Source organism: Mus musculus, chromosome 2 (genome assembly GCF_000001635.26).
Source record: "Mus musculus strain C57BL/6J chromosome 2, GRCm38.p6 C57BL/6J".
Lineage (NCBI taxonomy): Eukaryota > Metazoa > Chordata > Mammalia > Rodentia > Muridae > Mus > Mus musculus.
The window spans coordinates 30,183,873-30,210,288 of NC_000068.7; the positions used below are offsets into that span (position 1 = coordinate 30,183,873).

General features: G+C 49.4%; 1 protein-coding gene and 1 long non-coding RNA gene across 9 annotated transcripts; one reads left to right on the top strand and one right to left on the bottom strand.

The window, feature by feature from the left end:
• Positions 1-1,251: 1,251 nt before the first annotated feature.
• Kyat1 (kynurenine aminotransferase 1) lies at positions 1,252-22,423 on the bottom strand. 8 transcript variants are annotated; one of them, NM_001356475.1, is made up of 14 exons: positions 21,761-21,975; positions 10,182-10,240; positions 8,316-8,413; positions 8,053-8,200; positions 4,343-4,492; positions 4,181-4,267; positions 3,817-3,945; positions 3,315-3,435; positions 2,961-3,037; positions 2,774-2,863; positions 2,485-2,671; positions 2,320-2,399; positions 1,795-1,881; positions 1,252-1,697 (listed from the first exon to the last, which is right to left on the bottom strand). In NM_001356475.1, exons 4-14 carry the CDS (start codon positions 8,077-8,079, stop codon positions 1,632-1,634), a joined length of 1,101 nt encoding a protein of 366 aa, NP_001343404.1. In that variant the 5' UTR covers positions 8,080-8,200; positions 8,316-8,413; positions 10,182-10,240; positions 21,761-21,975; the 3' UTR covers positions 1,252-1,631. The 8 variants fall into 8 exon arrangements, 6 of the variants coding, with proteins under 6 accessions (NP_001343404.1, NP_765992.2, NP_001343403.1 ...); NM_172404.3 differs by lacking the exon at positions 8,316-8,413 and adding an exon at positions 14,085-14,287; XR_003953717.1 differs by lacking the exons at positions 3,315-3,435; positions 8,316-8,413 and adding an exon at positions 14,085-14,287 and having other exon boundaries at positions 21,761-22,423.
• On the top strand, positions 21,977-25,635 carry Gm31201. Its single transcript, XR_374214.4, has 2 exons — positions 21,977-22,119; positions 23,978-25,635. It is a non-coding gene; the product is annotated as a predicted gene, 31201 (long non-coding RNA).
• The last annotated feature ends 781 nt before the right edge of the window (positions 25,636-26,416 follow it).

Genomic DNA, 26,416 nt, shown 5'->3' on the forward strand with positions numbered 1-26,416 from the left:
TTCAGCAAGTTCAGCCCCACCCCATCCCAGACAGGAGTGAGGGAGGGGCGGGCTCAAGGCTCTGCAGGACACACGGGCTCAAGGCTCTGCAGTACACATGGGTCCAAAGGAGGTTTTATGATTAACAGAAATGACTGATCCTAGAACCTAATGTTCTAGGGACTCCTTACCAGGGGAAAACATTTTTTTTTTAGTTCATATACCTGATGACCCCAACATTTCTGTAGGCTGGAGAACAGATATGAATGAAATGCCTGAGTTTGTTCTACATATGGACTTGGCTTCTAGCATGGCCTCTTGGAGGGATTTGGGGACTACAGTTGCTTTAGTGGAACCATGACTAGGGACCGAATCACATTTCTTTTCTTTTCTTTCTTTCTTTTTTTTTTTTTTTTTTTTTTTTGGGTTTTCGAGATAGGGTTTCTCTGTGTAGCCCTGACTGTCCTGGAACTCACTCTGTAGATTAGGCTGGCCTCGAACTCAGAAATCCGCCTGCCTCTGCCTCCCCGAGTGCTGGGATTATAGGCATGCGCCACCACTGCCCAGTTCGAGTCCCATTTCTAAGCCGGGCGTGGAGCATGCTGTACTCTCAGGACTCTGCAAACAGAGGCAGGAGGATCACAAGTTCAAGGGGTGGAAGTGGGGGTTCCTGGACTCTGCCATCCCCCACACTCCCTCTGAAAGGAAATAAAACTTGAGACCTGTGATTCATGTAATGTATGTCAAATAGCCCAAAGAGTTGTTTGTGAGCTTTGAAACCTGGGGCTGAGAACATAGCAGAACAGACCAGGACATGCCCGGGCAGGCCTATCGCCTCCCTATCTCCCACCCCTCTGACCTAAGTTAAATGTTAACAGGCTGCTGATGTTTAAATGGACCAATCATGTGAAACCGCGCCAATTCCTCCCCCAGCCCCACTCCTTTTCTATAAAAACCCCTAGCTTCCAAGCCTCGTGGTCGAATCCACTGTCTCCTGTGTGACCCGGAGCTCTGCCATTAAAATACCTCGTGTTGTTACATCAAGGTGTTGTGTTCTATTCGTGATTCTTGGGTGCACGCCGAATGGGGAGTTGAGTGGGGGTTTCCCCACTAAGTTCTTTCATTTGGAGGCCCCAGCGAGATCTGCGTGACACCCAGGAACCCCGAAGGACCCCTTGGAGGTGCGTTTGTTTGTGTGAGTCTTGTTATGCTGTCTGTTGTCTAAGCTATTCCAAGCCCTGTCCAGCCGTCCAAAGGAAGAGAGAAGCTGCCTTGAGGGTTCTAATAACTTAAAACTTTATTAGGAACAGTAGCAACACTGTGAGGTCACATGAGAAGAAGTGGAGAAGCCATGGAGCCTCAGCAGGGCTAAGGTGGGGCTGGGGCTCCAGGCCTGATCCTCCATCCTTTACTGTCCCAGGCAGAGGCCAGAAACAACCAAGGCTCTACAAGAACCTATAGAGGCGCAGACTGAGTTCCAGAACCAGCCCCCAACCCAATATAGCAGTCCAGACACTGGGTAAGATGGCTGAAACCCCCAAGAGATGGCCTCTTTCCTGGAAACATGCCCAGTCACACATCTGGGCCCTGCAGCGCCATCTCTGTGATAAGGCACAGCTGAGGTCTCGGGGTTGGAGGCGGGCCTGAGCGCCTCAGGCTTGGGGCTCTCCTTTCCAGCTGCACAGCCTCTTATCCATGGCCTGGAGTGTAGCCTTGTCCTGCAAGATACACACTGAGCCTTCTTTCCCCCCACCCAGTGGTTAGCCAGGCCCAGCAGCCTTCTCTCCCCCACCCCCGCCCCCAGCTTTCTCTAACCTTCACAAAACAGAATCGGATGTAGTGGTCAAAGTCCTTATGATGGGGCTGGCTATAGAAGGTGGAGACAGGGATGGCTGACAGCCCCTGGGGACAAACAAGGAAGATCACGTCTGTGTATAGCCTTGAGAGCTAAGCCATCAGCTCAGGGACAGAGGAAGGCTGGGTGTGTCCCCTCCATCTTCTGTGCTGGTCAGGAGAGACCACTGTGTGGCATCACCCTGGGCTCCTCCCAGGGTGCAGACAACAGACTCTGCAGCATGCCTGGGCAGAGCTGGGAAGAACTGTTTGAACCTCAGAGGTTTGAGCAGGGTTCACAGCAGATGGGCTAGGTCCTCAGTGTCTAGGAGGGAAGGCTGGGCTCAGAGAGGGGCAGGGCCTCCCGGAGCCAGCATAGCTTCCTTATTCAAGTGAACCAGCCTTGTAGCAGGAGTCGTGGAAAAGGTTGGGCTGGCGTCCCTCAACTGGACCAGGCATATGACCCGTGCAACTACATCTCCTGGCCCTGGCAGGAGCCCAGCCTACCTTGTTTTTGATCATCCACTTGGCAAAGCGTGTATCATAGGGCTCATCCATAGCACCAGGCAGGTCGGGCATGCTGCTCTCTGGGGCAACAAAAGAGGTTGTGCTGAGTCCTCACCAACTTTGGTACCTTCCCAAACCCTGAGTGACATGGCCAGACCCACTCACTGAAGTCTGAGATGTCTGCAATGAGGAAGTAGCTGCCCTGGGGGATCAAGGGCTTGAGGCCCACTGACTGCAGGCTCTGGATCATGTGGTCTCGGTTCAGGCCCATGGCCTGTGGCAGCTGCAAAAAGTAACTGCTGGGTTGTCCAAAGTGTTGCTGCTCCCGCTCAAAGCACTGGGCTACTGCAGCCTAAACAAGGCAGATGGACAGACGGACTGATGGGTCAGCTATGACCTGTCTGGGGGGCTTTCTGGCACCTTCCCAGACCATGGGGTTTCTTGCCCTTCTCACCTGGGCCTGGGTGGGGCAGTGAAAGATAGAGTTCTGGTGCACAGTCCGCAGGTGCTTCATGATGTTATCTGGACCCATGACCCAGCCCACCTAGACCAGGAGACAGTAGGGTCTCAGGACCAGAGGAGGCCTCTCTCCACTCTCCTGCCGCCGCCGCCGCCGCTGCCTGCTACGTGGGCACACTTACCTTCCAGCCAGTGGCACTGAAGCTTTTGCCTGCGCTGCCGATGGTCAGTGTCCGTTCCCACATGCCAGGGAGGCTGGCTACTCGAGGCCAAGAAGAAAGAGCAAATGCTGAAATGGGCAAAGTGGAGGGAAGGGACCCAGGGACAAGCATGGTCTCTTAACTGAGGATTTATCCGCTAGGCTCTTGACAGGACCCATCCATTTCCTGCTCCTGACAGGCTCGGGAAACAGATGCTACTGCACTCCTCAGAGCTCAGGGAGGGGAAGCCCCTGCCCACAGTCACACCAGTGCACAGTTCCACAGCCCTGGGGCCTGATCCCCAGGCCTAGGCTGCTCCCAGCTGGCCTGGCTCACCAATGCTGATGTGCTGGTGCCCATCATAGACCAGCCACTGGTAGACCTCATCAGAGAAGCACAGGACATCATGCTGTTGGCACAGTGCAGCCACCAGCTCCAGCTCCTTCTTAGAGAATACCTGTGGGAGCCAAGGTCACAGGTGTGCAGCTGGGACTGTCCCCAAGGGCAGAGCCTGCTTAGAATGCAAGACTATATCAGGTCTCAGGGTTGCTCTGGACCATCTCTTTGCACTATTGGTCAGTATTGCATCTAGCTCTGCAATGATGACTCTGTGGGATTGGCTATGTCTGGATCCCACTGCATAGACAGATAAAGTCACTGTTCCAAAACACTCTGCCCATACGCACAAGCCTTCACACCTCTGGGAGGATTGGTCCTCAGAGTTTCAGACATTCAGCCCTCCCACTTCATGCAGGGAAACTGAGGCCTGAGAGTGTTCATGTTCAAGATCAGAAGGAAAAGTCTGCTTGCAGAGATCTCTGAATGGGCCCCCTGGTACCTTTCCCAGAGGGTTGTTGGGTGTGTTGAGGACCAGGATCTTGGTGCGAGGTGTGAACTTGCTGGCCAGTTCTGTGGGGTCCAGCTGCCAATCATTGCTGGATCCCAGCTGCCCCTTAGGAGCAGGACTCTGCGGGGGGTGGGGGGGAGCAGTATTTACTTTCCTGACCGCAGCTCATCTCCCTTCTCATCTGCCCCCATTTCTCTCAGCTTTGGGCTCCACCTCCATCTGCCCAGTTCAGGGGACTCCCTTCCTATGTCCCAGGATTTAGCTCAGCTCATACCTTGGGTCCCTCAACTCACCCATACCCACCCAAGAAACCTTACCAGCCTTGGCCTACCCATAACCACCCTGCATTCCTTACCAGCCTCAGGGACACGAACACAGGGCGACCTCCAGCCATCATTGTCATGGGTTCGTAACAATTAAAAGCAGGTTCGATGATGATGACCTGGTTCAAGGGTCAGATTAGCTGGGGTCAGCACTGCCCTGAGCTCCTCCCTCCCATTCAGGCGTCACCTCTCACCTCGTCTCCTTCATCCACCAGGGCCTGAAAGGCTGTGAACAAGGCCCCATAGGCTCCCACTGTCACCAGCACATTCTTGAGTGGGTCCATCTCCTGTCCCAGCAGCTTGCCAAAGAAACTTGCCAGGATCTTTGTCAGTGGAGGGTAACCCTGCCAGAACAGCACGGTCAGGAATCCAGCATCAGCCGTGACTGCACCAGCTCAGCTAGACTCAGGCAGAAGTCAGCTTCCTTGGGCTTAACCTGTTTCATCTCCTCTAGCAGCCTGGCCATGGAGTCAGACCCAGAGCTGGTATGTGGGGGAAGCTGACATTGTGTCTGTCTCCTTCTATAGCACAGCAGGGCAGCAGAAACCCACACTTCCCTGTGCCTACCTGACCCCCCGCAGCCCTGGGGCCACAGATTATTTGTTGAGGTGCATTACAAAATAGAATGCCGAAGAAACTGTCTTGCCCAAGGTCGTAGAGAATGAGATGCAGGAATAACATGGGCTTTTTTCCTTTTTAAACAAAATAACAACAACAAAACATTTATTCGGAGAGGAGTGGTGGTGCATGTGTTTAATCCCAGCAACTGAGGAAGCAGAGGTAGACATATTTGAGTTTGAGGCCAGCCAGGTCTACAGAGTGAGTTCCAGGAGAACAAAGACTACATAGAGAGACCCTACTTCAAAAGAAAAAATTATTTAGTGTATGTGTGTGTGTGTGTGTATACAAGCATGTACATACATATGTATACTACCACACATATGGCAGTCAGAGGACATTTTAGGAGTAGCTCTCTTCATCTACCATGTGGAATCTAGGGACCAAATTCTCAGAGATCCACCCTCCACTGCGTCTCTTTTTTGGTTTTTCGAGACAGGGTTTCTCTGTGTAGCCCTAGCTGTCCTGGAACTCACTCTGTAGACCAGGCTGGCCTTGAACTCAGAAATCCACCTGCCTCTGTCTCCCAAGTCCTGGGATTAAAGGAGTGCGCCACTACGCCCAGCTTCATATTTGTCTTTCAAGTCATTAATTTTACCTGCAAGTATTATCATAAGGGATGGAGAAGTGGCTCAGTGGCTAAAAGCATATCTTGTCCTTTCAGAGGACCTGGGTTCAAGTCCCAGCACCCATATAAGACAGCCCCACAACCTCTTGTAACTGCAGCTCCAGAGGGATCTGCCACCTCTGGGCTTCAGGGACACCTGCACTCATGTGCATAGACCCACACACAAACACACACAACTAAAAATAACAAAAATGGATATTTAAAATAATATAACAAGCTGGGCGGTGGTGGCACACGCCTTTAATTCCAGCACTTGGGAGGCAGAGGCAGGCAGATTTCTGAGTTCAAGGCCAGCCTGGTCTACAGAGTGAGTTCCAGGACAGCCAGGGCTACACAGAGAAACCCTGTCTCGAAAAACCAAAATAATAATAGTAATAACAATAACAAAGACATATATGCTTTTAAAGATAAACTGGCAATGTTTATAACAGCCATGGAAGCAGCCCACTAATATAGATAGACTGGGCAATTAACACATGGCACATCTGGGTAATGAAAGAGAAATAGCCATTAAAAGATGTGAGGAAATGCAGAGAACAAAGCTCCACCTGATACATCCTCACTGAAACTCCTACACCTAAGGCTCGGGACATCACAGAAGAGTGGGCGGGAAGACTGTAGGAGCCAGGGACAAGGATGTCTGCTTGAGACAGTGTCTTCTATACAGGACAGGGAAGCCATAGAATTTCAATAATATCGCTGCCTAAACAAAACCTGCACAAGAACAAAACCAGTTGACACGCCAACATGGATGTGGGCCGTCCCGCAAGGCGCTGCCCAATCACTGGTGCTAAGAGAATCACTCTTTTCCAGTGGTGAGCCCTCATAAGTTATCTAGTCTCAAGTGGTCAGCCCTAAACACTACACAGAGGAGTACTAAGTGGCCTTCGCACGCATTGTGTTGTGTGTCCTTACACACATTTTAACTGTGATAAGTGAGGAAGAGCTGGTGAGTGTGGAGGGAGTGCTGGGCACAGGCGGAGGTGGAGGAAGCAGGGGATGATGTCAGCACAGTACTACATGAAACTCTAAAGGGAGCGAGGAGCTGCACGGAGCTGGCACCCCAAGGCCCTGGGCTGGGGGACACTAAAGGATAAAGGGACTGACACTTTGACTGGAAGGATGTCCAGGATACATTCCTTATTGACAGCATCAACTTACATTGCATTACATACAGGATGAGTCCATTCAAGGTAAAGAATAGTAAGCATTGCAAAAATATGGGAAATTCTCTCCAGGCAATATTGAGACTGCAAAATTTAAGAAGTGCTGTTCTACTGTGAGACCCCAACTTAGAGCATTTCTCCCTGGGAGGGTCCCACATAAATTTCAAATAGGGGATCCTGTCCTGGTCTGGCGCCACCGTTCTGGCAACCTTGAACCCAGATGGAAAGGACCCTACCTGGTGCTTCTGACAAGCCCTGCTGCTCCGTTGCTCCTCCTGCATGCACCCAACTCCCCCTTCTGGCCCTGCCGGCCTGGCCCTGCTCACACTCACCAGGTGTAGCACAGGAACCTCCTCCCTCCCTCCTACCTCTGGTGAGAGACTCTTTAGTATCATTTGAGGGGCTTCTGAGGCTCTCAATGTTACAAATCCTAAAGCTGCGACCTCATGTTGGCTTTGTTTGGCAGCTGGGACAGAGGTTTAATTTCCCTAGTTCTAAGATTAGAACTATATACTAGAAGGAGTGGGGAATGTGAGACCTGGACTTAGAGCGTTTCTCCCTGGGAGTTAAAGCCTCTAAAACATCCCCCCCACCCAGCTTGTTTTCTCTGATCTCTAAAAATACAGCTAGAAAGAAGCTCTTTGCCAGCAAAAAGCCTTTTTGTTTCTATACCTTACAACCAGAGATGCGATAATTGTAATTTTACCAAGGACACCCGCAGAGAAGAGCTGTAGCCCAACTCCTCCCAATTCCTCAGCTAGCTGTTAAAAGCCCCCTACTGCTACAGCTCGGGGTTTAACTCCCCTGCCTTGCTCAGCTCAAGGAGCTCGTCCTCAGCTAGCTAGCTGATAATAAAACCTCTTGCAGTTTGCATCAGGTGTGGTTTTCTCTCAAGTCATTGGGGTGCTGGCCAGCTCATCCCGGGACTTGAGCAGAGGCCCAGCTTCGGGGGTCTTACACTACCCAGCAGTAGTGGCGCATGCCTCTAATCCCAAAACTCAGGAGGCAGAGGCAGGTGGATCTCTGTGAACTGGAGGCTAGCCTGGTCTCAGAGTGAGTACCAGGACAGCTAGGGCTACACAGAGGAACCCTGTTTTAAACAAACAAACAAACAAACAAACAAACAAACAAACAAACAAACAAACGACAAAAAAAAAAAAAAAGCACTGTTGTAGTCCAGTGTTGGCAAATGTCTACTGTGTGCTCCCCACAAAGCCCTTGGGATTTAGTCTGATGCTGAAGGCAGCCTGTCTTTCCCCGGTTGGTTGAGGTACCACCTGCTCCTGGAAGCTCCCTTCCTACTACCATGTGCCACTTCCTCCTTTCCCACAGCCTGGATCAGAAGGTTCCTGATCTGCCTTCTGCCCTGGACCTGAGGTTCAGGGCACAGGACTCTCAGTAACTGAGGGGGACGCTGAACTGGGCTCTGTCCCTCGAGCCTTGCCTGGCTGTGTCAGTGCCCCAGGACCTTCAGGAGAGGCAGGAGACTCACAAACGCTGAGGTGTACTGGTTGAGCATGAAGTTCCCAGTGGTAGCCTGCTGAAAAGCTTGCACAGCAAAGTCTGGCGGTGAGAAGTCAGGGAAGCCCTGGCCCAAGTTCACGACATCATACTCCTTGGACAGTCTGGTAAACTCCACCCTGGCAACAAAGAGAGAGTCAGACCCTGGGAGGTCACCTGTTCTCCCGAGGGGTACTTGTGCCTGTCTGTGGGTCAGAGTGAACATACATGGGGCAATTTAGAAAGATAACACACCTCTACCTCCACATGTGTGGTTCCCATGTTTTAAGGTGGCCAGGTCCTGTACCAATCATATGGCTTAGCCCAGGAGACTTCAAACTTTGACCTATGGTCTGAAACATTTATATTCAAAACCGTGTAGCTGGCAAGCAGGAGATTCTGGGTTGTCACATGACACAGCCTGATCTCTCTTCACCTAAATTTCTCTCATTCATTCTCCCCATGGCTGGAGGGCAAACCAGCCAAAGCTCCACCCCTGAGCCACACGCCCCGGTTGCCCTGACTCGTTAGAGACACCAGTTGAGCAGGGCGTGGTGATGTTTTACTTGGAGATCCCACAAGGATGGCCTAACCTGTTACATCTGTCCCCAGAAAAGTGTGCAACACTTGACTCACATTACCACCCGGTGGCCTGTGTGACGGACTGTGGTCTGGGCCCCTCTGGGGACACAGAGCTGAGTGCCAGGCAATGCCAGGCTGTTCCTTTGTATCTTGGCAGTGGCCTTCATAGTAAGCTCGTGAGGTAGGTAGAGCACGTTCTCTGAGTCCTGTGCACTGCTCTGGTGAATGAAGTGACCCCCAGGAGGAGCATATGGGAGTCAGGATGTGTACACGTGCAGAACTGCATGTGTGCGTGTGTGCATGTGTGCGTGTGTGCATGTGTGTGTATATGCATGTGTGCATGTGTATGTTTATACGCATGTGCAAGTGTGCGTCTAAAGGTCAAAGGACAACCTTGGTGTCACTCCTCCTCTGGCTCCTTCTATCTCTTTGTTTAAGGCAAGGTGTCTCACTGGTCTGGAATCCCACTGAGGAGACCACACTCATGTTCGGATTACGGATGAGCGCCACCACAATTAGCTGACCCAAACTCAGGCCCTAACGCCTCAGAGGTCACCACTTTTTTGAACAGGCCATCCTTCCAGCTCCAAACTAACAGCCAAATAGTCACAAGCACAGACCACAACATGTGTCTGGGCCTGGCTCTGTGCGGCGGGCAGTGTTGTCGGTCTAAGCCCTGTTATTGTGTGACATGGCAGGACATGGACTGGACAGAGGAGCTATAGCACTGCTTGGCTGTGTGTATGCGCGTGCGTGCGGGTGCATATAAAGCGCTGTTAGTGACTGAGGGCAAGAAGAACTGTATGTGTTAGGTAAGAGTGTACATTTTCCTTTTTGTGAGTGTACACGTGTGTGTGTGTGTGTGTGTGTGTGTGTGTGTGTGTGTGTGTGTGTAGCATATATGTGTGTGTATGTGTATTACCCAGAGGAGGTGGGCAAGCATCTTGAGCTATGACCTTCCTATTCCTTTGATGTAAGGTCTCTCGCTAACCTGGAGCTAGGATGCTGAGCAGCACAGCAAGCCCAGCAGCCCTCCACTTTCTGTTTGCCACAGCACTGGGATTACAACGAGACATGGCCATGCCCAGCTTTTTAAAAATAATATGTACTAGTATTTGAACCTAGGTAGGAACTCTAGCAGATGCCACAGGTCCTTACTCCCACTGAACCATCTCTCCAGCCACAAGGATGCTTTTTTTAAACATGTTTTTGATTTCCAATGGGATGAATCCCAGATGTACGGAAGCCGTAGCTATGGAGGATCAGTTATCATCTGTGGAAGCCATGGCCTGCTGCCTGATTGGGAGTCATTGCCAGTCCACAAGGTCCCTCAGGGAGAGAAAACCATTTCCAGTTTGTACCAGTGTCTCCTGCCCAGCCAGGTGGGGGGCACTCAGAGATTTGAGGCTAGCCCACTATCTTGCCTCTCCTGTGCTGTGGCTGTCACACACATTTTGGGTACACTGAGTTACACAAGTCAGAGATTGTCAGCCCATGGGAGAAAAGACACCCAGACACATCCCCAGCCCGTCAGCTCACCAGGGGTTGTGATCGATCCCTTCCAGCCTTCGAGCCTGCAGCTGTTTGGACATGGTGAGCTGGGTACAGAGAAGGGAAGTCCAGTGTGAGAATCTTCCTGGTGTGTCCGGTGAGCAACTCCAGACAGCAGTTTTAAGATCATAGCCCCACCCTCTGACTTTTGAAATGGGTGGAGACCCACCCTCAGGTGGCCCAGCTAGCTGGGACCTGTTCTCCTAGCCTACCCCTGCTGACTCCTCGAAGGGCTCCATCACCCTTCCAGCTTCTACCACCCACCTGAGGGAGGCTGTGAGCAGGGAGTCCACCAGTCCTAAGACAGAGATGATGGCCAGGTTACAGGTGACCCCAGAAGGGCTGAGGGCTAGGAAGAGGGGTGTTGAGGGAGGAGGATGGCCCCAGGAACAATGGCACTTGCACTGGCAAAGGCCTTCCTAGGCTTGTACACACACTTAGGATGATCTGGCTGGGCTCCTTGTACAGCTGAGAGCTTGCAGTGGCCAGAGGGGGGTGATGTATTCAAAGCCACACAGCAGGACTCAGGACTGCTGCCTCCAGGCCAACTCTGGTGAGGGGCTTGCTCACTCAGGCCCAGGAAGGAGTAAAGCTAGGCCACTCCCAGTGGAGGCCAATGGGAGATCATGATGGTTCCTCAGGATCTGCTAAGTCCCCATAGCACCCACAAGGCATAGGAGGGCAAGAGGCACACAGAGGCTCAGAGAGGCTACTGTGGGCCCTGTCACAGCACTTGTGCTAGCAGTCTTGGCACCAGATCTTGCCCTGGAGAAGCCTTAGGCCATGTGTGGTAAGGAAGGCTTCACAGCAGTCTGAGACTCCTGACAATGGCACACAGAATCTTTGCCAGCTTTGCGCCCTGCTCTTCCGCTGAATCCTGGATGATGTAATGCCTAGCACTCACAATGTAGACCACTGAGCTCAGAAGAGGGTGGTCCTGAGACTACATCATTACACCCAAAACGTCAGGGGTGATTTTTGTTGATAAGTTGATTAGCAAATATTTTACTTTTTCTCCTTTATTATTTTTCTCTTCTCTTCTTCTTCTTTTTTTTTTTTTTTTTGAGACAGGGTTTCTCTGTGTAGCCCTAACTGTCCTGGAACTCACTCTGTAGACCTGGCTGGCCTCAAACTCAGAAATTCGCTTGGCTAGGCGTGGTGGCACATGCTTTTAATCCCAGCACTTGGGAGGCAGAGGCAGGCGAATTATTGAGTTCGAGGCCAGCCTGGTCTATAGAGTGAGTTCCAGGACAGCCAGGGCTACACAGAGAAAGCCTGTCTTGGAAAAAAAAAATTGCCTGCCTCTGCCTCCCAAGTGCTGGGATTAAAGGCGTGTGCCACCACTGCCTGGCTTTACTTATTATTTTTCAATTTGTTTATTTATTTTATTATTTTTTTAATGCATTGGTGTGAGGTTGACAGATCCTCTATAGACAGCTGTGAGCTGTCCTGTGGCTGCTGGGAATTGAACCTGGGTCGTCTAGATGAACAGCCAGTGCTCTTAACCTCTGAGCTCTCTCTACAGCCCCAATATTTGAATTTTTTAGACAAGTTCTCACTATGTATCCCTGGCTTGCCTGGAACTCACTGTGTAAACAGAGCTAGCCTTAACCTCATAGAAATCCTCCTGCTTCTGCCAAAAAATTTTCTCTGGTATATATATATATATACCAGATATATATGTATCAGATATATATGTATGTATGAGACAGGAGTCTTTATGTTTCTCTGACTCAAAGTTGCGGCAATCCTCCTGCTTCAGTCTCCCAAGTCTTGGGATTACAAGTATGAGCCATCAAGCTTAGTTAAGTGTTGCTTTTGTTGTTGCTACTGCATTTTGAGACAGGGTCTCACTTTATAGTTCTGGCTTGTATAGTGCTGCACCGAGGTTTAGGGTGACCTCGAACCCACAGCAGTGTTTTAGCCTCTGCCACGCCTGTCATTCCAAGCGCTGGAATTCCAGATGTCAACCACTATCCAGCTAAATACTTTATTCTTATGATTAAAAAATATAGGACACAATCACAATTTAAAAGAATGGTTAGTGATAGAATATACTGATATCAATAAAACAGGCTGCAGAACAGGATGTGCTAACTTTTTTTTTTTTTTTTTTTAGTTTATTTTGGTTTTCAAGACACGGTTTCTCTGTGTAGCCCTGGCTGTCCTGGAACTCACTCTGTAGACCAGGCTGGCCTCGAACTCAGAAATCCGCCTGCCTCTGCCTCCCGAGTACTGGGATTAAAGGCGTGCACCACTACCGCCCGGCTCAAATTTTTTATTATTTTATTTTATGTTATGTTATTTTATTTTATTTTATTTTGATGCAGGGTTTCTCTGTGTTTCCCTGGCTGTCCTGGAACTTGTGCTGTAGACCAGGCTGGCCTTGAACTCACAGAGATTCTCCTGTCTCTGCCTCAAAAGTGCTGGAATTAAAGGTGAGCACCCTCAGCTGCTGCCACCACCAGCTACAAGTTTGTCTGTTTGTTTATTTGTTTGTTTGTTTTAAATACCTAGGGCTGGGGCTCAGTGGGTAGAGGGCTTGCCTCCTGTAACTGTTTGAAGTACACCTTACTGGTGCTAGGTTCAATCCCTAGCGCCACATGACCAGGCATGATGGCACATACCTGCAATCCCAGCTTTTAGGGCGTGGAAGTAGGAGGCTTGGAGGGTCATGTACAGCTACACAGTGAGTCTGAGGCCAGTCCGTGCTACATGACACCATGCATTTAATAAATGAACAGGAATCCCTAATATGTACGTATCTATGCATGCACACCCTGCTTGTGCCTAGTATGCATGACACTGTAGGAAGGGTGAAGGGTGTCACCCAGGGCTTGCAGAGCCTCTTCCTCTCTCCATCTGCTTCCCAGTTTCTGTTTGCTTCTGTTTGGTAATGTGTACAGACATCGCATTATTTGACTGGCTGGGTTTTAGTTTTTTTTTTTTTTTTAAAGCTATAGCTTATGTATTTTCTGGGGGTACACACGTTACAGCATGTGTGTGGAGGTCAGAGGACAACTTGCCTGAGTGGATCCTTAGTTCCCCACTATGTGAGTCCCGTCATCAAACTCATGTCACTGCGACTGGTGGAAAGTACCTCCCGCTGATGAGCCATGTCTTCAGCCTGATTGGTGTATTTCTGGCTCTTTTTTGGTCTTTGGTTGATTCTAACGGGTGCACTTCACACTGCCTCTTCTCTGAGTTTGAGCCTGTCTCTAACCTACAGCTTCACGGGCATTTATTTCCCCAGCTCACTGCAGCAGAGCCTCTCCCTGTGGCCAAGAGCGTGAAGCCAGGTGGACCAGGTGGCTATTCACCTGGGATTGGGGGCGGGGGGAGAGGGAGAGATTATGAATGAGATGAATGAATAATGGGATGGATGAGGCCCGACAGCAGGAGTGTAGAGCTTGGTCGGGCTGGGGAGGGAGCAGGGCAGGAGGGCATGAACTTACAGAAGAACAGAAATGAGTGGAGATAAATGAATGGCCTTGAGAAGGAGAGAGAACTGTCATTCCACAAATTTGGGGTACTCAAGAGTACCTTTGCTAAAGGCAGTCAATACATGGATACATCAGGGAACAGTGATATTCTCAAGCTGTGTATAGCACGATCAGCCAACCAAGATGTATTGTGCACCCACTCTGTGCTATGAGCTGGGCTGGGCACTGGGCTAACCATGGGCAGGCAGTACCCAATATACAAGCATCCATGCAGAGCTAAGTTCCAGATGAGAGAAGCAGGGCCGAGGGAGATGACAAGCCAGCTGTAGTCTAGAAAGGCTCTGGAAGAGGGGGCTCATGCACAGCTTTAAAGGCAAGACCAAGCCAGACCCCAGGACCCTCCCCTCCAGGGCTGTGAACATGGGTGAGTGCCATGCAGGACACTTACAGACTGGTGCAAGCACTGGCTGCGTGAGGCTCCAGCCTTCCTTCCCCAGAGTGGTCACAGCAGGTGCACCGAGAGGCCTGCTGCACTCCTGAACATGCCTCCCAGATCCAAGGCACTGCAGACGTCCCCTCAGGGGCACAGAAGGGCAGACAGTCTAGGCCAGAAAATGGCTCCAAGCCAGGGCCTGAGTCCCACACACAGTTCTAACAACAACAACAACAACAACAACAACAACAACAACAACGAATCACTGTGCTCTGGGTTGCTGCCAGGTACTTTATTGTGTGACTCACCTCAGTCACACTCAATGACACTTTAAAATTCAAATCACCTGCAGGGGCAAATGACCCAGGTGAAGGTCACGGACAAATGCTAGCAACACAGCATAAACCCAGACTCCTGCTCCAATCCTGGAAATACACACACACACACACACACACACACACACACACACACACACACACTGTACAAGCAGGCAAAGTGCAGAGCCAGATAAGGAAGCTGGCTGACTAAGCAAATGTAAAAACATAGTTTTAGTGGTCAAAATTATTATTATTATTTTTTATTTTTCTGGTTTTTCAAGACATGGTTTCTCTGTATAGCCCTGGCTGTTCTGGAACTCACTCTGTAGACCAGGCTGGCCTCGAACTCAGAAATTCGCCTGCCTCTGCCTCCCAAGTGCTGGGATTAAAGGCGTGCGCCACCACCGCCCAGCCCTCTCTATCTTTCTTTTTCTCCTCTCTAGTGATAAATATGAGATGAGGGGAGGGGATAGAGGATGGTGGGGGGTGGGGGAGAAGAAGAACCCACAAAGTAGCAGAGACCAGCTACACTCCCTGGATCTATTCGAGGGTGCTGAGCCAAAGAATAACCATTTCTGAGATCTCCCTTTACAACAGCTACACAGAAAAGAATGGCTTCGGGAGGGAGGAGCTCTTGCTGACCACTTTGCCTGTTTTGGGGACCCTGTCCTTCTGGGTTCCCTGACCAGCCTTACTAGGAGGGGAGGTGCAGGTCTTAGTCCAACTTGCTATGCCATGTTTGGGTGATATCTCTGGGAGCCTGCTCTTTTTCTAATGAGGATAGGAGGGAGGGAAACTATAGTCAGGATGTAATATATCAGAGAATAAATCAATGAAAGAATGAACACAGTATCTCATATGACTACATGTATGAGCTAAAGTAGCAAAAATCTGAGCTAGGGATGGGTAGACACCAATAACCCTCAGGAGGCTGAGGCAGGAAGATTGCAAATTTCTTTGTTATGTGTATTCTGTCTGCATAGATGCCTGGGTACTGCAGGCGTGAAATGGGAGCCCGGAAGAGTGTACTGGACCCTTATCCTCTAACTGGAGTTACAGATGCTGTGAGCTCCCAGCTGAGTGCTGGGAACCCAATTCCTATTCTCTGCAGCTTTAGACAATACTCTTCTTTTAAAGATTTATTTATTTCATGTATATGAGTGCACTGTTGCTGTCTTCAGACACACCAGAAGAGGGCATCGGATCTCATTATAGATGATTATGAGCCACCATGTGGTTGATGGGAATTGAACTCAGGATCTCTGGAAGAGCAGTCAGTGCTCTTAACTGCTGGGCCATCTCTCCAGCCCCTGGACTATACTCTTAACTACTGAGCCATCCCTGGAGGTTCTGGGCATAAAACTCAGGCTACCCAAGTTGGTGGCAGATGTTGTAACCTGCTCAGCCATCTTGCCAGCCCCAGAACCATAGGCAACCCAAGCTACATAGTTAAGACTGTGTCTCAAAACAAACAAACAAGGGCTGGGCCTGAAGCTCAGCAGCGGAGCCCTTCACTGGTGTGTCCCAGGCCTGGGCTCCATCCAAGATGGACCACATGAATAAATACATCTTCTCTGGACCTCTCAGCTTAGTCAGAGTACACTTGGCAAGTTTCTCTCATTGCATTTAGAAGGTTTCCAACAAGGACAGCTACAGTGCTCCTGTTCCTAAGATCAGGTATGTAGTCCCACGCACATGTGACTTCCCATGTTCAGGTCCCTTGTTTACCTGCACTTGTGTCTCTCCTGGCTAATGCTCTCTTCTGATACTCCATTTTGTGAAATGCTACATGGGTCCCCTGGTTTTATTACTTGGTGACAGCATGCTTTGCTGCCTGTCCCTGAACAAATATAGTGACTAATCAGCCCCTGACATGGGAAACAGGGGCCTGACGTGACTGGTTGCCACTCCCATGTAACCTGTCATTTTGCAATATATCCTTCCTTGAAATCTGTTGGGGATAACTAACTACAAAGTTCATGTTATGCAACCATCAGTAATTAACTTTCTATGGACACTGACATTTGAACTGTGTTGTTGAGAGCCAGGGTTACTTAAACAAACCTGTACAGCTGCAATTTATCCTTATCACAAAGGCTCTGTGAGGCTGCTTAATATAATGAATGGTTATGATTATGTTGAGGAGTGTTTGAAGAGGCTCTATGGAATTATAAACCCTGGCTTCTCTGGGTTGAGATTGGGGACATATAGACTTGCACACATTTTGATTTGTAAGTGTGTTTGATTTGTGTGTTTGATTTGTGTAAGTGTGTTTGATTTGTCAGTGTGCACTGGAGCAGTGTGTGGCTGTGGGGGGGTGTGGGGGGGAGGACAGAGGTTAATTTGTCACCCCTCTCCACCTTGTCTCCTCTTCCCCGAGAGGCACTACAGGTATACCAGGGTTATTCTTACACCAGTACTTGGAGTCAAACTCGGGTTAATACTGCAAGCCCTTTACCAATGGAGCTGTCTTCCGATACAGTTGCTGGTAAAGCACTTGTCTGGCATGAGTGATCTGGGCTCTATTTTTAGCAAGGCGTTGAACTCCTTAGAAACTTGAAGTAAATAATGGTGGCCTGGGGTTGGAGTTGGGGTAGGATAGTGGGTTACGAATGAGAAGTGATGTCCACAGTCTCAAGGACTGTTGGTCACAGTAGTATTGTGGTGACAGTGGCATACGTCAGAACATTTACTCAAAATCACAAAGAATTTGATGGGATGTAAAATCCACAAGGTGTGGGGTAAAAGGGTGGAGGTGGAGTTGGGTGGGGAGACTGGACTGCAGCTCAGGGGTTAGGAGTCCATGTTGCTCTATCAGAGGACCTGAGTTGGGTTACTAGCACTCGTGTCAGATGGTGTCAGATGATTCACAAACACTTGGAAGTCCAGCTCCAGGGCATCTGATACCCTCACTTGGCCTCCAGGCATAAACCTAAACCTAAACACACACACACACACACACACACACACACACACACACACACACACACACCACACCACACCACACACACACAAACACACGCACAGAGGCGGGGGTTCATAATTAAAATTTTTTAAATGAGCTAGGAGATAGTGACACACACCTTTAGTCCCAGCACTGGGAAGACAGAGGCAGGTGGATCTCTTAGTTTGAGGCCAGTCTAATGAGTTTTCAGTATAGCCAGGGCTACAAAGTGAGACTGTCTAAAAAGTAAAAAAAAAAAAAACAAAACCCCCAAATGAATAAAAAATAAAATAAGGGGGCTGGTGAGATGGCTCAGTGGGTAAGAGCACCCGACTGCTCTTCCGAAGGTCCAAAGTTCAAATCCCAGCAACCACATGGTGGCTCACAACCACCCGTAATGAGATCTGATGCCCTCTTCTGGAGTGTCTGAAGACAGCTACAGTGTACTTACATATAATAAATAAATAAATCTTTAAAAAAAAAAAAATAAATAAAAAAAAAAATAAAATAAAATAAGAGGCTGGAGAGATACCTCAGCAGTTAAGAGCACTGGCTGCTCTTGCAGAGATCCTGGGGTTGGCTCCCAGCACCCACATGGAGGCTCACAACCTTCTGTAACTCTAGTTCCTGAGAATAGGAGTCCTCATCTGGCATCTGTGGGTATGGTACACAGACACTACACTGGCTAATTTGATGTTAACTTGATACAAGCTACAGTCACTGGCGAGGAGGGAGCACCAACTGAGAAAATGCCTCAATTTGATCAGGCTATAGTCAGGATTTTTTTTTTTTTTTGGTTTTTCTGTTTTGTTTTGTTTTGTTTTGTTTTTTTGAGACAGAGTTTCTCTGTATAGCCCTGGCTGTCCTGGATCTCACTTTGTAAACCAGGCTGGCCTCGAACTCAGAAATTCGCCTGCCTCTGCCTCCCAAGTGCTGGGATTAAAGGATTGCGCCACCACCACCACCCAGCTTTTTTGGTTTTTCAAAACAGGGTTTCTCTGTGTAGCCCTGGCTGTCCTGAAACTTGCTCTGTAGACCAGGCTGGACTCTAACTCACAAAGAACCACCTGCCCCTGCCTCCCAAATGCTAGGATTAAAGACATGAAAATCACCCTTCCCATCCCCACCCTTGGAAGTGGATTATTTCTTTCTTTTTTTTCCCCTCGTGGGTGTTTTCTTAATTAGTGATTGATGTGGGAGGGGCCAGCCCATTGTGGGTAGTTCCACCCTGGGCAGGTAGTCCTGGATTCTAGAAGAAAGCAGGCTGAGCAAGCCATGGGGAACAAGATCCTTCCATGGCTTCTGAATCAACTCCTGGCTCCAGGTTCCTGCCTTGTTCCTGTCCTGACTTCCTCCAATGATGAACAGTGATATGGAAGTGTAAGCCAAATAAAGTCTATCTTCTCCAACGTGTTTTTTGGTCATGGTTTTTCATTGCAGCAACAGAAACTCTAACTAAGACAGGCGTACATGTAGGCAAAACACTCATAAATGAGCTAAAAATAAGTAAGTATGTAGACAGACAGACACATAAAATAGAGCCAAGCATGGTGGTGTACATCTCTAATCCCAGCACTTGAGAGGCAAAGCATACAGATCTCTGTGAGCTCTAAGTCAACCTGGTCTCCACAGCGAGTTCCAGGCTAGTCAGAGCTACACAGAAGTACCCTGTCTCAAACAAACAACCCACCAGAGAATCTCTGCCACGGGGCAGCACAGGTGCTTGGGTACAGTGAGGAGACATCTCCACCAGGGCAGGGATCAGAGGGGCACCTCCCTGAACCTAGCCAGCTACTAGCCACCAGCATCAGCTTAGGAAAGCTTGTGGATGGATGGCCCTCGGCACTGGCTTCCTTCAAGAACTTGGTGCTGACTCCAACTGTGCCTGGCTGCTGACCCCATTTGTACCAACTTGTCCAGCAAGCTGTATTTACTCTAGATGGAGTGCAGAGCCAACTCAGGCTGGCCTCAGGAGTTGCCTGAGCTCTGAGTCTGCAGTTTCCATGTTTCCTTTTCTTTAGGATGAACAGAGAATAAAGGCTCTGGACAAGCCAAAATAACAGAACAAAACTCTCCCTTTTGCCAGGCAGTGGTGGTGCACACCTTTAATCCCAGCTATTCAGAAGCAGAGACAGATGGACCTCTGATTTTGAGGCTAGCCTGACCTACAAGCAAGTTGCAGGATAGCCAGGAACAGAGAAACCTTGTCTGGAAAAGCCAAAAAATAAAGAATAAAGTTGTGGTGCTGGAGACAGCTCAGTGGTTTCTCTGCCACAGGACTCAGGTTTGACTCCCAGCAGCAACATAACTCCAAGCCCAGGGAGCCAACACCCCCTTCTGGCCTACATAGGTACTGCATACACACGAACAGACATGCATTTAGGCAAAATAACCACACACCTATTTTTTTTTTTTTTTAAGGCACCGGGTACTGTGGTCTATGCCTTTAATCCCACACTCAGCAGGCAGAGGCAGGGCGATCTCTGTGAGTTTGAGGTCAGTCTGATCTTCACGGGGACCTGGCATTCAAGGCAAAGTAGTTTGTTCCAGTTGGACGCTCTGGTCCCTTGAAGAATGTTCACATTTTCTCTGCCAGGAAACGGCCACTCACTGACACAACACTACCCACGGTGCCCAATGAATTGGGACGGGAGAAGCTTGGTTAAGACCTGTCCCCATTTCATGACAAGGAAAAAAAACCCTGAAGTTTGGCCTTAGATGTAATGGTCCCAGCTCCAATATTGCACTAGCTATGGAACATGGGTTGTCTTGACTTAGTTTATCCATCTGTAGAATGAGTACAGCAGGTCCAAGAGAGCCGGCCCTGCTCTAACAGTGTGCTCTTTGCTAACCCCTTAGGACCTGAAGGGAGGCTGGGCAGGCATGCTACACACTTCTCTGTCACAATCTTGGAGAATTCCCCCTCTAACTTCACCCAGTCTGGTTCCTTGTACTATACAAAAGTTTTCAACACGGGCTGGTGAAATGGCTCAGCGGGTAAGAGCACTGGCTGCTCTTTCGAAGGTCCTGAGTTCAAATCCCAGCAACCACATGGTGGCTCAACCACCCATAATGAGATCTGATGCCCCCTTCTGATGCATCTGAAGACAGCTACAGTGTACTTTTTATAATAATAAATAAATCTTTGGGCTGGAGCGAGCAGAGGTCCTAAATTCAATTCCAACAACCACAAGAAGATTCACAACCATCTGTACAGCTACATAAAATAAATAAAATAAATCTTAAAAAAAAAAGTTTTCAGGGCTGGAGAGATGGCTCAGCGGTTAAGAGCACTGACTGCTCTTCCAAAGGTCGTGAATTCAAATCCCAGCAACCATATGGTGGCTCACAACCATCTGTAATGCAATCTGATGCCTTCTTCTGAAGACAGCTACAGTGTACTTAGATATAATAATAAATAAATCTTAAAAAAAAAAGTTTTCAGCACAGGAACTGACTGCCAGGTTGTCTGTTGCTCTCACAGAAACATAGGGTGGAAACAGTGTCCTGTTGGCTGTGAGACCCTGAGCTCCCTACTAGGTCGACTACACAGGAGATCCAAAAATTAGTGCTAAGGCTCCCAGGAAGCAGAGGGAGAGACCTGGTGTCTTCAAACCCTCCTGCGGGTGGGAGGGGAGTGAACATCTGTGGGAATCCTTTTCCAAACTCTGTGCCTCACCCATTGGTAAACAGAACTGGTGTGTATAAAACGGTGAACCCACCAGCGGGGCCACCTGGTGTCTACCATTGTGGTCACATTTGTTCATAGATGATACTCCAGGTCTATGGAGGACTGTAAGCCTTGGAGTCCACCTACGCGGGACAGCCCTGTTCTCTTTCGTTCACCCTCTCTTTCAGCCTCTTTCAGCCCCATTTTTCCTGCAGGTCATGTGGCATGTCTGTGATATGCCTGGTAGAACATGGGTTTTGCACATCTGACCATAGCAGGCTTCAGTAGGACTGAAGGCTATTCTTTCTGTCCCATTAACTTAAAAAATATTATTATTATTATTATTATTATTATTATTATTTTAACCTAAGTTATCTTGGAAGTTGTCCCACATTAGTACATGAATCCAATTGCCGTGCAGCCCGGGAACCGACAGAACCCAGAAGGACCCACAGAGACTATTGGCGCTAGCTCTGCAGGCAATTCTCCGTTAGCGCAGTCTGCATCTTCTTGGCCAGGACTACCTTGGGAGAGTGGACGTGGGTGCAGAGAGAACTAGTCTAACTGGTTCTGTGACTGAGTGTAGAGCTGCCAAGACCGCGTGTGCAAGTTTTTCTCAGGGGATAGATCCTTCTTTCAGAGAAGCTACACATCACATACAAACAGGAGCACATGGATCAAAGAGCTACAGCACTCGCAAACCTTAGCTAACTTCAACACACGATCTAGATGAAACCCCGCACGGCAACCAGGAACTGACCTGCTTCAGCAAACAATAGCGCTGCTCTGTCCAATAACCCGCGACCCCAAACGTATTCCCAAGGTTGCAGAAGTCTGTTCCTTTAAAGAGGCCGAGCCCTAGATGGGCTACTTCCGCCCAGATGCAGCTTAGCTCAAGAGAACTGTCAGAAGCAGTGCGAAGCTCTGTGTGCCCTTTAAAGACTGGGCGACAGCCTAGGATCCCCAAGCATTTGCGCTCGGTGACATCACTTCCGGGGCGGAGACCTAAGAAGCGGTACAAACAAAACAAGGAGCCAAAGACCCACGGCGCGACTGGCTGTGGGTAGCCAGACCCAGGACTAGGGCTGCCTGCGTGGCGGCCGAGAACAGCGGGCCTTGGTGAGTGGGTCGAGTATGGAAAGGGACGCGCTGTCACCTCCCTGAATCCAATGACGCGGGCCCGACCTCCGCTCGCACCTCTCACCCGAGTTTCCGCCGCGGTCCCTGCAGATCCACGCCCCTCCGCGCACGTGCACCTTCCCAGAGGTTCCACCCGGGCTCCCCTAGTACTTGGTGCCGAACTCTTTCCTTGAACCCCTCCCTCTTTCTGATCTGCGGGACTATTCCCTGGTCTTTGGAATCTCAGGCTGGAAAAGACCGATTCTCCTATTGGTTTAGCCCGTCGCATGTATGCATTGGGCAGGAGTGACAGATCTAGGGAGGTGAGGTTGGAAGAGCTGGAGGTCAGCAATGACGCGTCCAGGCTGAAGGAACACAGCTTGGGAAGCCAGGGGACAATGAAATTGGAAGCTAAATTGAGAAGGAAAGAATGGAGGACCTGAAAGTTTCAAAGACCTTCTGCCTTGGAAAGGTGGCAGCAAAACCTTCAACCCCTGCTGACTGTTCTGCTCTCTGGAGCACACAGACTAGCAGACAGCGCAGGAGGAAGGGCAGGAGGTCTGCTTCTTGTGCTGGGGACGGAGGATAAGGAGGATAAGAGTATGTTCCGAGGCTTGGGACAGTGGAAGTGACCTGGCCACACAGTTGGTGAAGGTTAGGTTCCCCTGTGGCAGTCCAGGGGAAGCAGGGACTGGAGGCTAGTGTTGTGAGGAGATACTGGGGTGGCTTGACTCCCTGCTTTCCCAGTTCCATAGCTTGTTTGGGTTTTGGGTGTTGACTCTGGACCTTCTTGTCTCCCAGGGTCTGTAGAGGACAAGGCAGGAGACCAAGAGACGTTTGTGACCCACCACCTCCCCAGTGGTTTTCGTCTGCTGAGGACACCTGCTACAGAGCAGTTTCGTTACACTTCAGTGGCCTTTGTAGAGAGTGGGGGCTTCTGGGATTGCCCTGTGAATCAGGAATCCGGGCAGGTGGCTGGGTTTTTGACTTGCTGCTTGAAGGAGCTTCAAGGGAGGAAGCAAAAATGATTGCAGGTTTTGTGGGGGGACCGCAGAGGAACCTAGGTGGGATACATATACTAACCTCTTTGCCATCCCTGGGCTCTTTCACCTGCCCTGTCTTTATGGTTGGCCTTGGACTGGGACTTATGTTGGGAAATGTGTCCTTGGCCTCCTCAGCACTGCAGTCTGAGAGGAGACAGACATCAGGAATAGAAGCTGAGGGTTGAGCATTGTTAGGACAGCCCCATGGTAGTCCAGAGGAGAAGGTACCCACATGGACGATGTTGCCTGAGGTACACTTCCGGAAGTGGGATCCTGGAGGAGCAGGCGAGCCTGCAGCCTCAGTTCTGGCTCTTTAACCATGAACAAGTAGTGGCTCAGTTTCAGCCAGGTGTCTGGATCCCGGCTGAGGAGACAGTGCAGAGGTGGCCTGGACAGCGTCTGCACCTTTCTGGCTCTAGGTGCTTTACTGCTAGACACCCGTGTTGGCTTCTGTGTTCTTGTATTGACCTCCTGGCACAAATTGACCCCACCCCCAGGTGTGACATGTTCTAGATCCCTCTTAGACCCATTCAGGTCCCAGCAAGTGTCACCCCATTCCCAGTGACCTCCTGACAGTACTTTGGCTTTCCCTGTGGCTGGGCCACACTCCCAACTCAGACTGCTTTTGCTGTCCCTTCCAAGTCTCCAGTGGGATCTACACTTGTCTCTGGGTGAAGTGACGAATAGATTGCTGCCTGTGCGGTGTCTCACTAAGTATTTGCTTACTCTGGAGAGTGTACCACTGATTTTAAGTGGAAGTCCTTGTATGGCCTGGTCCTCCCTGACACTCCTTTCTTGTTCCTTCTCTCCTCCAGGGCTAACATTCTCTGGATGGCACCTCTGTCTCCTGCCAGGAAACACGCCCTCTGCTTCCTGCCTGGATCTCTCTCACCACTGTTCCTGCTCTAGGGACACTTACCCATGTTCTCTTACTCCTCTAGAACCCTCCACTGACCCCTTTGGTCTGGGTGTAAGTTTGGTCCCTGAATCCCCAGCAGGGTCTGGCTTCCAGACTGCAGAATTTGCCATGGGGACTCCTCATGACAGCCAAGGTCTGTGGGGCAGGCATCATGCCCAGTAGTTTCTGTTGCCCTGTCTACAGCCTCAGACAGCACTTTCATTAGCACCAATTGGAGGCTGGTACCTCAGAGTCCCACAAGAACCTGCTGAGAGCAGCACTCGCTGTCTTCCAGTGTCACGGCATCCGTGGGGTTTGAGGGATGTCAGGACCCTGGAGAGATGGCCGGGGCAGCCTCAGCAAGGACAGCCACATGCAGCTAGAGAGCAGTCATCTAGGGGTAAGGGTTGCTCAGCCTCACCGGAGGCAAAGGCCAGAAGCCCGGTCTTCTCTGTCCCATGCAGTGACAGATGATGCTCTGCAGTGCACCAGGCAGTGGAGTGCTATCTGTCAGCTATGTTTTCAGTCTAGGGCTTTGAAACTAGGTAACAGTTTTGTTGCCCTCATCTCAGACCTATCAGTGTGTGTTGCTGAAGGCTGCTGTTGAAGCACTGGTAAACAGCCTCTGCTCCTGCTGGTCAGAAAGTTCTGCTACGATGGGTTTGTTGCTGTTTTCTTTTTTCTTTTTTTTTTTTTTTCTTTTTTTCAGTTTTGTGAGACAGGCAGGGCTTTCCTCAGGGTAGCGCTCAGGGTGGCCTGGATCTAGCTTCCCACACAGCGGCTATGTGCTGGGATCGCAGGCACTTCACTGATTTACAGTGTCGCCTTGTGCTGCAGGGCTTCTTGTGCTTTGGGTGCACGGGCCTCGAGTGTGAGAAGAAGCTGGCAAGGCGGGAAGCCTCACGAGCACTTGGTGGCGTGCATGTGTGGAGGCCAGGGACCTTTGCTGCACTTGGAAAGGGGACCCAAGTCAGAAAGTGAACAATTTCAGTCTCGGTGTCTATTCAGACCTGGGTAGAGTCACAGTTGCTACATGCTCAATTACCAGCACTGGAGTTCTCTAAAATTCAGCTTAAACATCTTTTCTTTATTTTCCAAAAGGGATCTTTTAGGTTGTCATATTTGTTTGTTTGTTCGTTTGTTTGTTTATTGAGCTGATCACACCATGTAGCCCTGGCTCACCTTGCACTCACAGAGACCCAGTTGCTCAGGCCCCACATGCTGGGATTAAAGCCTGGCCCAGCAAGCCCAGCACATCCTCATCTTTCTAGAGCATAAGCTTGGCACCCAGCTCCCTTTAGGATGTTTTGAGAATACACTTCTGTAGGAGAGGCACTTACAGTGCTCGCCCAGGCTCCAAACCCAGAACTCTGACGGAGCAAAACTTAATTCTCTGGGGCCAGCAAAAAGGGGAGGAAAACACACACACATACACACACACACACACACACACACACAAACACACACACTTGTGGATGAAGCAAGGCTCCAACAACTTTATTTTTCCCCTTACAGCTTATACATCCCAGCAAAATCCTACAAGCAATATAAAAATTACAATGTGGTTACATTCTATTTTTTGTTTTTTGTTTTTTTTTAAAGATTTATTTATTACTATACATAAGTTCACTGTAGCTGACTTCAGACACACCAGAAGAGAGCGTCAGATCTCGTTATGGGTGGTTGTGAGCCACCATGTGGTTGCTGGGATTTGAACTCAGGACCTTCGGAAGAGCAGTCAGTGCCCTTACCCGCTGAGCCATCTCACCAGCCCACATTCTATTTTTTGTCAGTTGGATGATTACAGTATTTGTTTTAAAAAAAGCACCACGTTCCCAAAACCCTCAGGTGAATAGATGTTTTATAGGTTACAGTAAAACACAAATTATTCCCAAGAATCCACACGTTTGTGTCTAAGCACCATTAGAGATTAACAAAGTGTAAGCAGCATAAGCAAGCAGGATATTTTTCTCAGTCAGTTTCTCTTACTGGCAGGCTGCAATTTTCAGTTATAAAGAAAGGATCAATCATTTTATAATCTATCTTAAAAAGTAATCTCATAAAAAAATCGTAAAAGAGCTGGGCGGGGCGGTGGTGGCGCACACCTTTAATCCCAGCACTCGGGAGGCAGAGGCAGGCAGATTTCTGAGTTCGAGGCCAGCCTGGTCTACAGAGTGAGTTCCAGGACAGCCAAGGCTGCACAGAGAAATCCTGTCTCGAAAAACCAAAAAAAAAAAAAAAAAAAAAAAAAACCGTAAAAGAATCACAAACCTAAACTTTTATATATATATCTAATGAAAAGTACAATCGTTTCTACTTTAATTACTTGGAGTGCACACTTACTCATTGACAGCTT